Source organism: Mycteria americana, chromosome 2 (genome assembly GCF_035582795.1).
Source record: "Mycteria americana isolate JAX WOST 10 ecotype Jacksonville Zoo and Gardens chromosome 2, USCA_MyAme_1.0, whole genome shotgun sequence".
Classification (NCBI taxonomy): domain Eukaryota; kingdom Metazoa; phylum Chordata; class Aves; order Ciconiiformes; family Ciconiidae; genus Mycteria; species Mycteria americana.
The window spans coordinates 35,620,590-35,633,974 of record NC_134366.1 but is presented as its reverse complement, the minus strand read 5'-3'; the positions used below and the strand labels follow the sequence as shown (position 1 = coordinate 35,633,974).

Here is a 13,385-nt window from a genome sequence, read left to right as displayed (position 1 = left end):
AGTCAATTCCTTATCCATCTAATAAGTCCATTCATAAAACCCATCTCTCTCCAAAGTTATTGTATGGGACCGTGTCAAAGGCCTTACATGAGTCATGGTAGATTATATCAGCTGCTGTTCCCTTACCTACCAACACAGTCACTCTGTCGTTGAAGGCTGCCACATTAGTCAGGCACAATTTGCCCTTTGTGAAGCCATGCTGGCTGCCTCTAATCACCTCTTGTCACCCATATGCCTTGACATAGCTTCTAGGAGGATTTGTTCCACGACCTTACCAGGCACAGAGGTGAGGCTGACTGGTTGGTAGTTCCCAGGGTCCTCCTTTTTACCCTTTTTAAAAATGGGTGTGATGTTTCCCTTTTTCCAGTCACTATTCCCGAGTTACATGCATTTAATCTTATGTATCACTTTATTCCTGCTTAAAGAATTTGGTAGAATGTTTCAAACTCCTCTGCAAAGTTTGAACCAGAATAACGGTAATATCTACACAACGTCTTCCGTCTTTGAACGGCAAGTCATAAAACTAGTGACTGTCACAGAAGAGTTACTAAAGAAAGAAAGGGAAGAGAAAGCCTTGAAGATAGGATGAAGTTGGATCCAGACAAATGAGAAAAGGCACAAGAAAGCAGAAGGAGACCTGGAGGTACTGACAAATTGCATAACTACTAATAGTAGTGCAATGAAAGCAGCTGATCAAAGAGAAAAATGCCTTAGTAACTCACATTACTACAGAGTATGAAACAGAAGGGCAAGGTTCGTTACGTTTTTAAAGTGCCCCAATAAGAACACTTGGTATTGGACTTCACTGTCATTAATAACTGTTTTAGAGTCCACAGCACATCCCTGCAAAAGACTTAAAAACTCTCCAGTTCCAGTATTGCCAGGCAACAGACTGTTCCACCGAACACAAGTCATTCCTCCAGGTTATTTTGGTGGATGAACTCCAAATTCCCCATAATTCAGGCTATGTCACCACTCATCTTAAACAAAATAGCTTGAACTTGACTTGCAAGGTGATGGAATCTGGTAACTTTTGCCTAAAGCAACTAAGAAAGCTTGGACTAAGTATACATAAAATACAAGTAATATTTTTCACTATTTTTAAAACAAAAGTCTCTCATACACTTTTGTATGGGACAAACACCTTCATCATGTTGTAACAAAATTACTTCGAGATGTATAATTACGGCAGATACAAGTCTGATCTATTACTTTTTTTTTTTTAATAAGAAACAGGGAATTATTCTGAAAAGACATCATCACCACCACTACCACCACCACCACCATTAGATTCCCACTGTCAGCAAAAACGATGAACAAGTTCAGAAAAAGCTTGTGACCTCTTCTGAAGGCTCCAGTGAAAGAAATCCTACAGGCAGAACACAAAACCTTTACAGGGAAGCCATTAAACTGTAATGAAACGCAGAGTATTAACTGGTCTGTTTTATCTCAGCCCATATTCTTCAGCATCTACAAATGTTCACATTCCGTGCTATTCCTAAAATAAATATACTCCAAGCCCAACGTGTTGAGGGACAAATAAACTTAATCCACCAAAAGGAAATAGTTTTTATGAACTATATATTTTTCTTAGAACCATCTAGTACTAAAACAAGTTCTTTCCACATAGTCACTTATGTTGTCAATTAACACATCTGGACAAATAAAAGGGCCTGAAAATAAGCTTTAAAAAGGCAAAGGATACCTTATTTTAAGAAGGGGATGGGAGGCAGCAGGGGACAGGAATTCTTTGAACTTGCATCTACAGCTATCACAGCAGAAGCCTTGAAAAAAAGGCAAGGGAACTGTGGAGTACCTGCTTGTCCCCAAGCTCATAGGGGCTAAATTCAGGAAGTCACCACCTATTAACATTAAAGACTATCCCATTCCACAGGGAATCATGTATAAAACAACAATTCACACAGCACAGAAGAAATGCAGTTTACTTTGTACAGAACTAGCTTGCTTAAAGGCCGTGACAGGTACTGATCTCATAGCAAGGCAGGTATTTGTAGATGCCTGCATGTTCAAGTAAACATTGTTGCTTTTACGTAGTCTGTTGCTTGATTAGCTCTTAAATAATTGTTTAAAGATCTGTTTTTAAGGCTCAGATACTTAGTTTCTATCTTCTCATCCAGCTTTCTTCTGTACATTTAACTACTCCTTTGACTGACACTTCGTACATCTTCCCAGCAAAATTTCAGAGTCAGAGTGGTGTAGACTGGAAGGGACCTCTGGACATCATCTCATCCAACCACCCTGCTCAAACAGGGTCACCTAGAGCAGGTTGTCCAGGACCATGTCCAGACAGCTTTTAAATATCTCCAAAGATGGAGATTCCACAAATTCTCTGGGCAACCTGTGTCAGTGCTTGGTCACTCTCACAGTAAAAAAGTAATTTTCCTCTACATCATTGATATTGAACGAGCTCTCCCTCAGGCCAGAAAGTGAAAGGATGGGAGAACTTCTCTGCTTTGCCCTGCTTTTTCACCACACACAACATACAACCCAAAGTGTGATACTTACCAAGAGCAGTGTTTGAACTCTTAACTGAAAAACACAACAAAAAAACCCAAACACACTTATTCATCTTCCTTGTTTTACAGTAGAGCCTACACACCTTGGGACCAGAAACTTCGAGTAACAAAGGTTATAAAAAGCAGACCAAAATATAATATTTACTTGAAGATTTTAATATTTTTCTTCCCAATGTGAAATTTGTCTCTTTTGGAATTTAGAATCCGTTTGACAAAAAAAAAAAAAAAAAAAAAAAAGAGGCTTTCCCAAAATAGTTCTATAGCTTTACTATTTCATTTACTACTGAAAAACTAAGAAAAAGGTACCTAAACTACCCTGTTGTAGAAATAACTAGGAAAACCAATGTTCATGGAACAGAAATACAACACAAATAAAAAAACAGTTATTTCAGACAAGTACTTATGGTGATGTTTATTTTTCCTGAAATTCAGCTGGCTTGATCAGTTGAGTTTGCTTGAAGGACAAAGTAACTTTTTTTTCCCCCTAACAAAGTTAGAGCACCTGAATCAATGCATGGGATGAGTCCTTCACTCAGTCTTTTCCCTGACACTTTCTGGGCATCGTCCGTACAGCTCATTTTCAACATCTACTTCTACTGATCATTTGTATCTGGAGATTCTACTGATCTCCAGAACTCTCCACTTCTGGAGAGTTCAATTAATGTACAAAACAGTTCACACCAACAAGCTTAGCTACTGCAGAAAAAGAATGGAAGTACCAGTCTGCGGGTCTTGAGGTAACTGCGTGGTGAGCGGTTTATTTTTTTAAAAATATTTCCTGTAACAATAATAGCAAAAAACATTTCAAATAAAAAACAGCAAATCTGAGGAAGTTAATAGCCCCGATCAAGACAGCTTATTCCTTGTAAGTGGCAAGCAAAGTTTAGATTTCAGCATGTTTGTAATTTCCTATTTCATAATCATTCTTTCCTTGAATACTTAATATAGCATTAAGGACTGCACATCACGCTCTTCACTCTCCTTTCCATGCTACCATGTCTCCCATTCCCAAAGTGTAGCATCAGGAAGTTTCACAGGAAAGAAGCAGAGATAAATAAGAGAAAGAAATTCTAAGTAATCTCTCACATTCTCAAAGTTTGTTCTTTCTCTATAACCTCAAGCCTTGGGAAACAGAAATAGTACCTTATATATGAAGGAATGGAGAAAAGGTTGGAGGATTCACTACTGCTAGCATAAAGTTAAGTGCTACAGAAACAGCCATAAGGCCTACTTGAATTTTAAGAGGGGAAGAAAAAAAAAAAAAAAAAAAAAGGTGGAGGGGAATTCAATGGTCACAAAGCTTAAATTTAGTTAACATATGAACCCTGTATGACTAAGACTTGGCTTCTCCAGGACCATACTTGTGACTCATTCCCCTTCTTTCATCCTCAGCTACAAATCTCAATCCCTTTATTTTCCAAAAGACATCACAGGCGAGCAGAGGTGCAGTCAAGATAACAGAGCAAGATGATATTCAGATGCTCTTGTTATAGTATCTATTAGTGTGTCTTAAACAGTTGTACATCATTAGTAAGCAGGAAAAAAAAAATGCATGCAGAAAGGTTCTTCCTGCACCCCCAAATCTAGGCTGTTCCCAAAGCAGGCTTCCTATGAAAAGTCCCCTACCAAAGCAGGAACTTCTGTCTAACAACAGTAGTCAACCAGCACTTTCCCATCAAGGAAAAATTTTTCCAAGGCAAATTGGACAGCAAGATATTGTAGCAGCTGGTCAGCTCCAGCTCACTGAAACTTCTTTTTTTAACCATTACAGCTAAACACAAGGTCAAGATTTTAATTCTGATTACCCAGATTAACATTTCTGTAATGCTCCTCAAATAAGTTTAGTAGTCCTCAAGTAGGTTTAGTGCACCCAAACCAGCTCTTAGTATTTCAACATGGCATCAAGTGCCGAAGAGTACCATAGCAGATGAAATTCTCCCAATGGCAAATTTATTATCAAACTATGTTTAGTCTCCTCAAAAATGTTTCAGCTAAAGGGAACAATCCTTTGCGTGGTTAAACATTTCTCATGTTAGTATGATTATAAAAAAAAATATTAAGAGTCAATATGATACTAACATTTGTTTATGCAGACTGGACAGTAGTTAAACGTGAGTTTTCTCTTACAGTTTTATACTAAAAAACTGTATCTATAGTCAGGTTGCTCTTAAGAGTTTATTGTAGCTACTACAACAGAAGACTTTTACTTGTATGAAATAAAACCAAGCTCATGTAAGCAGTTATCGAACTGGCAGAGAGAACCCCTAAATCAAGTTTTACCTGAAGTGTTAAAAGTTATATATAAGTTGCCCTTCTTGGACACTGCAGAGACCTTGCACAGAATTTACTTTAGAACTAAGCTCTGTTATCCAGCCTAGAGCCTTTTAATAGCTACTTTCCCAACTATTAGACCAGCATAACTAAACAGGCATTTCATAATACATATCAAAAGTTCATCAGCAAGTACTGAGGTACAGTTGCCAGTTGTTTTTATTTTTTTTAAGAAGACAAGCCACAGGAACTATGCTGTGCACAAGCATAACTTATTCCACTCAATCTCTTTGCAGAACTCAAGCTTTTAAGGAAACAACTTTAGGAGCTAGTTTGGAATACAACAAATAATTTCATTCAAATGCACGCCATGACACAAGATACCCCAGTTCACATACTGTCACTTTTATCATCCTACATCCCCCATGAAGAGATTAGGAATACTGCCTGGTTGGAAAAAGCTTTTTGTTGTTGTTTTTTAAACATATCAAAGCTCTAACAGTAAAGTCTCACGTTCACTCTTGAAGCCTACAAGTCCGTAATAAGATGGAGAACAGCATCATTTAAGGATAGTTTATCAAATACAAACGGTTCCATTTTAATTGACGCAACTGGTAATATTAGCTCAATGTTCAGGAGAAGTGTCAGCTATTTTAAAATCTGAATTTTAGTGATAAGTATAAGGTATTTCCTCAGTTAAGGGTTTAACGTTTATTACAGAAAATCCTGAAAAAAGTATTAATTTAAAACTGTCTGGTATTCTTGCAATAGTAAAAAAAAACAAACAACCAAACCAAAACAAACCCAAAACTTTGTCAGACCACTCACCCGCAACACTGGTAATGGTAACAGGAACTCCTTGAACTTGAACACCTGCAGCACCCAGGTTGGCAACACTTACTGTTTGAAGATTAGGTACTGAAGCAAGCTGGGCAGCGTTCAGAGTGATGGGGGTACCAGCAACAGCCACTGGTGCAATCTGGGCAATGGTTGTGCCACCACTTGAAGACACAGGGGTAATGGTTAGTTGTTGCGGTAACCCAGCATTTTGAACCTGAAGATTTGAAAGGCTTTGCAGATTCTGAACCTGTACAGTTTGCCAGCTGATCTGCCCTGATGGTGTTAAAGTTGGAGCCCTTATGAGCACCTGAGTTGGACTCACTGCCTGCAGCTGAACGTTCTGCAAAGGCTGCTGCTGGATGGTCTGTATAGTCTGCCCTGACTGGAGCTGAAATGACTGTGGAGGAATGGCCTGAATAATCTGCTGTTGAGGCTGCTGGATCTGTATCTGCTGCAGAATAGGCTGACCTACAATTTGGACCTGCTGAAGGGAACCTGACTGATCCTGGACGTTCTGTAGTCCATTGGACTGAAGCTGACTGGAGCTCTGGGCTTCGGAGTCTGTAGCAGTTGTTTGAGGTTCTTCAGTCGCCTGCTCTGAACTGCTGCCTGCTGTGCTTGTGTACTGTCCTGTTTCTGCAGAGCTTACTAGCGTGTCACTGCTAGTTAGAGATGTTGAGGCAGTGGTCGTAGAAGTGGAAGATGAGGAAGGAGACTCTGGCATTGTACTAACAGAGGCAGAAGTGACTGGCGTAGATGCTAGCTGATTTCCGTTGGAAACTCCACTCTCAGTAGACTGGCCAACTTGACCCGAACCTCCTCCAGCTGCCACATTGTTTATCACGGGCAACGCTAGGGTTACCCCACCAATGTTTATAGGTAACGTTGTTACAACTTGCGCCTGAGTACCAGGAATAGTTTGCAGTTGCAGTGGTATGGAAACACCAGGCCTAATTTGGACTGGAACTGTCTGATTTGCTAGGTTTTGAGCAATAACATTCCCCGAAGCTGTCCTATTTGCAGTTGTGAGGATAGCTTGATTATTCCCTGCAGGAATAAGCTGAATTTGACCCTGTATGTCTTGTAGACCAGTAGCATTAGATGGATTGATCTGAAGTTGTTGACCTTCTGTTGTCTGAATCTGTGGGATCACTTGGTATTGGACACTGCCGCTTGGATTTTGTACTTGAATGACCTGGAATTGTCCAGGGGTTGTTGCAGAAGAATTGCCCGATTTCGTTTTTGAAGGAGATGTATTTCCATTGTTACTGCTGGAGGGACTTGCTGCACTCGAGGCAACAGAAGATCCTTGCTGAGAAACATTATTTTCTTTTGAAGCAGAAGGAGCAGCAGCAACAAGCTGCCAAGCGTTTCCAGCAAGCTGAGTTGTTACCAGTTCTAACTGCTGTGGCTGATTCTGAAGCTGCACCAAACCTTGATTTGGATCTATAATAATCTGCTGCTGCCCAGTTCCTTGATTCTCACCAGGAGTTCCTATTTTGCTGCAAGTGGCTGCCAGCAAAGCGAGAGGTGAAGGCTGAGAATCCTATCCATAAAGAGAGAAAACAGAGGAGATTCAGAAGAGCATGGGTATGAACCATCAGAAGCATGCATTAAGGTTTACACAGGAAGCAGGAAAAAAGTGCTTCTGCATAGAGACCAGTGATACAGCTCTGAATAAGGAAGTATGTATTTCTGTAAATAATCTTTAAACATAAAGCCCCCAATTATCAAGGAATATGTGACAGCCAGGACCTCAGCCACATCCTCAATCCAGTCTTTCCCCCCCTCCCCCTAAAATAAAGAAAAATTTAAAAAAATGCTTCTATTACATGGAAAGCAGCTGATCACTGCAAAATACAATCAAAAAAACATGTCCAGGCAGTAAAAATATTGCACCCAACCAACTATGTTTCATCCAACCCAAAGAAAGATGCCCTGAGCAGGAAAATGCTGTTAGCTGAACATTTCATTTTAAATGCTAATAGTTTGGGCACTTCCCTATTCGGGTGTGTGTCTTTTACCTGTGAGCCTCCAGTTTTCCCTTTTTTATTATTATTGTTGTTATTCTCTGCCTCGGGAGATTTCTCTCCCTCTGTGGGCATAGTTTCCTCCTTCTTTTGATCTGCAAAAATATCAAGTGTAACAGGTTAATTATTCACCTTCATTTATACAATAACAAATCCTACAAGCATATCCTTTTTGGTTCCCAGCTTGTCGCCTTTACCTCTCCATAAAAACAACAGTGCAAATCATTATTACAAAAGAACGAGTCCTAAGAAACGTGGTTTGAAACCCAACCCATGGGGGCTGGAGAGTTAACACCCAGAAAGGGGAGGTTTGGTTTCCTCTCCCAGAGACAGCAGGAAAAAACCACCCACAACCCTCCTCCTCCTCCTGCCCCCTAAAGCATCGACGGCCACTGAGTGGCCGTCGATGCTTTAGGGGGCAGGAGGAGGGTTGTGCATGGGAGGGAAAGAGGGAGGAAAAGAGGAATGAAAGAGGGAGGGATGTGCACAGGAGGGAGGGTTAGCGAAGAAAGGGGGAATGGAGGAGGGAGGTACGGAGGAGGCAAGTCGGAGGGGCAGGCAGGGGAGGAAGAGAAGAAAGGGGGCATAAGAGGAAGCGGCACGGATGGGTGGAGGGGCAGCAAGAGAAGAGCGGGGTAAGAAGGGGGAGAAGCAGGGGAGAAAAGGGGGAACCCGGGAGGGCGGGATAGAGGGGGGATGAAGGGTGGAGGGAGGAGCGGAGGGAGGGAGGGGTGTGCACAGGAGGGAGAGAGGGAGGGGGTTACATACCGCTCATCCCGCATTAATGCCCCGCTGAGGCGCCGCTCTAGGGGGGAGGAGAAGGAGGAGGAGGAGGCGGAGGGTGGGGTGGGGGTAGCGGGGAGAAGGCCGGTCGCAGCCGGAGCTGGGAGGAGCGGGACGGCCTATTTTTCCACGAATGGCCGCCGCTGGGCTGTGGCGTAGCTGCCTGTCTCTCCGCCCGCCGCCGCCGCCGGCCTCAGCCCGCCGCCTTGAGTGACAGCTGCGGGCGGCCGGGCGGCGAGGGGGAGGGAGGGCGAGCGGCGGCGGGGGCGGGGCCCGCCGGGGCCCAACTGACGCCCACTGAGCAGGAAACCGAGCCCAGCCGCCAGCCTCTCGGCCGCCCCTCTCCGCCTCAGCCCGGCTCCCCACGCCGGAGGCAGAGGAGGCGGGTCGGGGGCGGGACGCGGCGCCCCGCGAGCCCGGCCCCGGCAGGCAGCGGGGCAGGCGACGGGCCCTCGTCTTCCTCCTCCTCCTCGTCTTCGGGCCGCCCGTGCCGCGCGCCGGGCGGGAGGGGGCGTGGCTGCCGAGGCGCGCGCGCTTCGGGGTGGGGGCGGGGGCGGCCCTCGGCGCGGGCGGGCGGCCCCGGCTCCCGCGCTCGTGCCGCTCTTGACAGCGCGAGGGGAGGGCAGGCGAAGGGCGGGGCCCGGCCGCCGCGGGGCGGGGCCCGGCCGAGCCGTAGCCCTCGGGCTGCCCGCGGCCCGCCGCGGCTCGGGCGATGATTGACGGCGCGCGCGCGCCGGCCGCCAGCGAATCCGGCGAGGGGCGGGCGGGGCCCAGCGCGGAGCTGGCCAACCCGCCGGCACCTGCCCGCCTCGCGCGCTCGTAACTGACAGCGCGCGGGAAGCGGCGCCGCAGCTTCCCCTGAGGCGCGGCTCCCTCCCTCCCTCCCTCCCTTCGCGCCGTACCCCGCTGGCGGCCCCCCCCCCCGCCTTCCCCAGCCCGGCCGGAGAGGGAAGAGGAGAGACCCCCGTGGTTTCCAAACGGAAGCCGGGGCCTATTCCCTCCCCCTCGCTCCGCTACTGCTTTGTAACAGCCTTCCGAGCCAACCCTCTGCGTGCGCGCCCGGCTCAGAGAGAGGCGGGGGAAGGGCGGCCCAGCGATTTCTTGCACACCTGCTGGGGATATTACCCGCAGCCGGGGGCGAGGGGGCGGGAACTGGCCTCCTCCCTCCCCATTGGCGCAGCCGCGGCGGCGGGCGCGCGCGGCACGCCGGGATATGTAGTTCTGGGCGGGGGCCGCGCAGAGCGGCGGTAGCGCATGCGCAGAGAGGGCGGGGGGGCGCTGTCCCCGGCAGGTGCCGTTAGGTGCCGTTGGGCGCCGTCAGCCGCGGGGTCGGGTTGGCGCGGCCGCCTAGGCCGGGCGGGGGGAGCGGGGCGTCGGGTCGGGTCGGGTCGGGTCATCTCAGCCCTTTGCGTAGCCTCGCTGCGATTCACAGAGCGGAAATCAGCCCCCAGCAGCCTGTGCTGGGCCAGGCTGGTGGTCGTTGCATTAAAACCAGATAAATTATGGTTGTGCAGTTGATTTCGTCCGGTTCTTGCACTGCCCGTTCCCTGTGGGAGCAGGCCGGTGGTGTTGCTCACTCAACCTGACTGGTTTGGAAAGACAGCTGGGTAAGCCGAAACTGGTTGTGGCTGTGGTGTGGTGCAAGAAATGGTGGATCTGCAAAAACTGGCAGCATAGCAAAGCCTGTTAACCCCATTCAGATTTGGAAGAATTTGCTTGTAGTGGTATACGTGTGCTGCTCTGTCGGTTCAAATTTTCTATACTACGTGCCCAAGTTCTTTGTGAAGTAATACAGAGCACCTACTAACCACGTCAGTGACAAAAGTACCAGCTGTTCAACAGTTTCATCCTTCAAAGAGATGAGGATGCCTTCAATCTCCATCCCAGACCTCCAGGACACCCTCTGGAAGACAGGAAATGTAGAAATACCAAGCTTGTCCATTGCAGGGGAAGAAAATGATCAGAAATAAACGTGGCGCAGGCTGTTACCAGGTGTACACAGTCAGGACACACAGGTCACAAGTAGGTGCATCAGAAAATGACCTTACAAACACTGAATAAATTGCGTTCAGATAAGCAAATGGTAATATCTCACAGTTTACAGCTCAGCCAGATCTCAGGGCCTTCTCCTAGGCAATGCCGGGGAGCGGGAAGAGCGGGGCTGCCCCGGGAGGGATCTGGCTGCCGAGGAGACCCCAGCCCGGCAGGGCAGTGCCCTCGCGGGCAAGGCGCTGTCCCCCATGTCCGAGCAGGGCTGGGGTGGTGACAAAACCTGCCAATGGTCCAGTGGTCATCAGAGGAGCAGGAGATGGTGCCACCTCCACCACAGGGCTGGATCTGGGGCCAGGTCTGAGCTCTGGCGGAGCTCCAGCCCCTGGGCAGCGGGCAGGGGTTCTGAGCGAGGGTGGTCAGGGCACCGCAGCCTGCCCGTGCGCTCAGGGCTCTGAGAGGCGGAGTACGGAGCACCTCCTGAATAAGAGGTTGCGTGAAGAATGGGCAAATGTATTAGCAAGGCCATTTTTTTTGTGAGAGACAGGTGTTTTAAGTCCTGTGGAAGCTTTTAAACTTTCACTGGATTCCACTGGATCTGAGGCTGTAGTGCTTTTGAAAATCTGACTCTAGGGTGCAAAGAGTAAAAGCTCTGTCTCAGCTCAGCAAGGGATTGAAGCGACAGATAAAAGATGTTGGTGGTGTAGGTGGTTTCAGTAGGGGCATCATCATTTTTATATATTTTTACCATCCACAGTTACTCCTATACCACCTACTCTTTCCCAAATTCCAAATGTCACTCCTGTTCAAATTCTTTCTGCCAACTTAAGCTTTCTGAGCCTGCCTCTTTCAGCATCGTCCCCACATGAACCAGTACCTACCCTCTGCACCCTGATACTGGTTGCTCTCTGCGGGCTCTCACAGAAGTCAGCGCAAGTCACCTGTTGAGTTACATGGAAGTAGGATTAGGTCTGAGGATGTATATTTGTTGACACAGGAGTCCCAGCTGCTATTGGAATGGATGAAAGAAAAATATCAGAAATAGGGAAAAATTAAGTAAAAAGTTTTCGTCACCACCTTCTTTCAGGCTCAGAATTTTAAAAGTGTGTTGACAACCAGGAAGAGAGCACAGCATGGAAATGCGTGGGTGAGCAGAGACCCACCAAAATGCGAGGTTTCTGGCAAGACGTAGCTCAGGCGTAGTATCACATGAGGGTGGCTGGTTTGCACAACAGCCCAAAGTAAGAAAATCCACTTAGTGCTGAGTCTCTACTGCTTGGCATCTCTCATAGTGTATATATATTTCATTTAATTATGAAGAGTTTAGCTCCCTGTTTTTAATATTTTAATTATCCTTTCTCTGTATTCATATGTGCAGTTTTCTGTCTCTCTTGTTTATTGGGTCTTCTACATTTCTCGTTTTCTGATCTTTTGATGACATTCCTTATTACCCTGATTTGATTTTCTTTATTTTCTCCAGCTTTTTCCTCTGTGAAGTTACTTCCCTGGATCTTGCTTGTCCCATTATTTTTTGCTACTTTCTTTCTTGGTTCTAATATCCACTCTTTTCTCCACCTCAACAATATTCTTCCACCGAAATTCCCCACCTATGTTTTGCATTTCCGCCTCCCCCCCCCCCCTTCTTTTTTAAGCTCCCAAACTATCTTATATCTTCTTTCGTGTCACTTCTGGCTTGCTCTCTAAGCTATCCTTAGTGTTCGTTGTTTTTTCACCTAACACACTGACTAATATTTTTGAACATTTTTAGGCATTGCTCTACTGCGCACAGTGAGGCTTGTAATGCTGAACAGAGCAACACCTAAATATCTTTACAAAGAAAAAAAAAGAGGGGGGCGTGAAGGGGGAGGGAGAGACAGCTGGCTGCATGCTCCAGTTTCATTGGTTACCCTCTCTACTATCTGCCAGCACTTACATAGGTTGTGTTTGGACAGAGAGGGCTGAGAGGCCAGCAGCTGTAAACAGCAGAGACAGTAGTTAGACGGTGGCTTCACAAAGCTGTGAATCTGGTTGTAGGCTAGCTAGCATTAGATTAAAAATGCTGCAGCCCTTAGACACAACATGTTGAACTAGTATAACACCACTCTGTTTGACTGAAGGAGGGGGTGGGGGTAAGAATATATAAATAAACAAATGAAGGAATAATTTTTATCTGGCAGGATTATGCAAGATCAGGTATCAGATATCCACATTTCTGAATGAACCTTCTTTGCCAGCCCAAAGGCTCTTTTGCCAATTCTTTCGTGCTCCCTTTCTGCTCTTGATGCTGCTTTGTCTTGGAACCCAAATGTTTCCAAGAAATCGCTTTCCCTGTGTATATGCAGGTTTGGGTGCATATTTTTCCTCTTTTATTTGGGCCCTTGCTGGAATCTGGTGTTTTGTTGTGAACTGTCTCGACTCCAACAACAGCAGCTTTGAAGAATTTGGTGACGGCATAGCATTACTGATCAGACAGAGCCTGGACCAGAGCCACTGTCCAAATCGTGTACTTGGCAAGCACGCTCCTTAGGCACTGTTCCACATGATCCCAAGTGGACCAAGTCAGAGGTATTTGACCTGCTTGGATTCTGTGGAAAACATCTATCGACAACACCATGGGAACTCAAGGCATGAATTCTTCTGTAGTGTCATTTCTTTGCAAATACATCAGCCTGGGGGACCTCAAACAGCGCAGGACTGGGTTAAGAATCCTGCTTCCAGGAAGACCAATGGTAAAAATGAACTATGCAGTTCTGCCTGCCATGGCCCTAACTTGTCCAAGCCTGAAACACAAAGCTCCCCTCCCCTTCTACCGCATCTATACACATTGCACCTGCTTCTCAGTCACCTGTGTTCTCCTAGGATTTTGTCATGTCATAACTATGTGACAGTAATTATGAGAAAACAGGTATGTCTCAGACACTGAATCAAGCATTTA

The 13,385-nt window shown here is 46.3% G+C and overlaps 1 protein-coding gene across 4 annotated transcripts in view; it reads right to left on the bottom strand.

Moving 5' to 3' along the window:
• Positions 1–13,385, bottom strand: part of SP4 (Sp4 transcription factor) — a 52,682-nt gene that overhangs the window by 17,786 nt on the left and 21,511 nt on the right. Inside the window, exons 3-6 of one of the 4 annotated variants that reach the window (XM_075492968.1) lie at positions 11,332–11,456; positions 10,270–10,364; positions 7,673–7,773; positions 5,637–7,194 (exon numbers count right to left, since the gene is read on the bottom strand). In XM_075492968.1, coding sequence (XP_075349083.1) covers positions 5,637–7,194; positions 7,673–7,753 — 1,639 coding nt within the window. In that variant the 5' untranslated portion in view covers positions 7,754–7,773; positions 10,270–10,364; positions 11,332–11,456. Of the gene's footprint in view, positions 1–5,636; positions 7,195–7,672; positions 7,774–7,875; positions 8,009–8,446; positions 8,961–10,269; positions 10,365–11,331; positions 11,457–13,385 lie in introns of those variants that run through there. The other 3 variants (XM_075492967.1, XM_075492970.1, XM_075492969.1) reach the window with 3 other exon arrangements.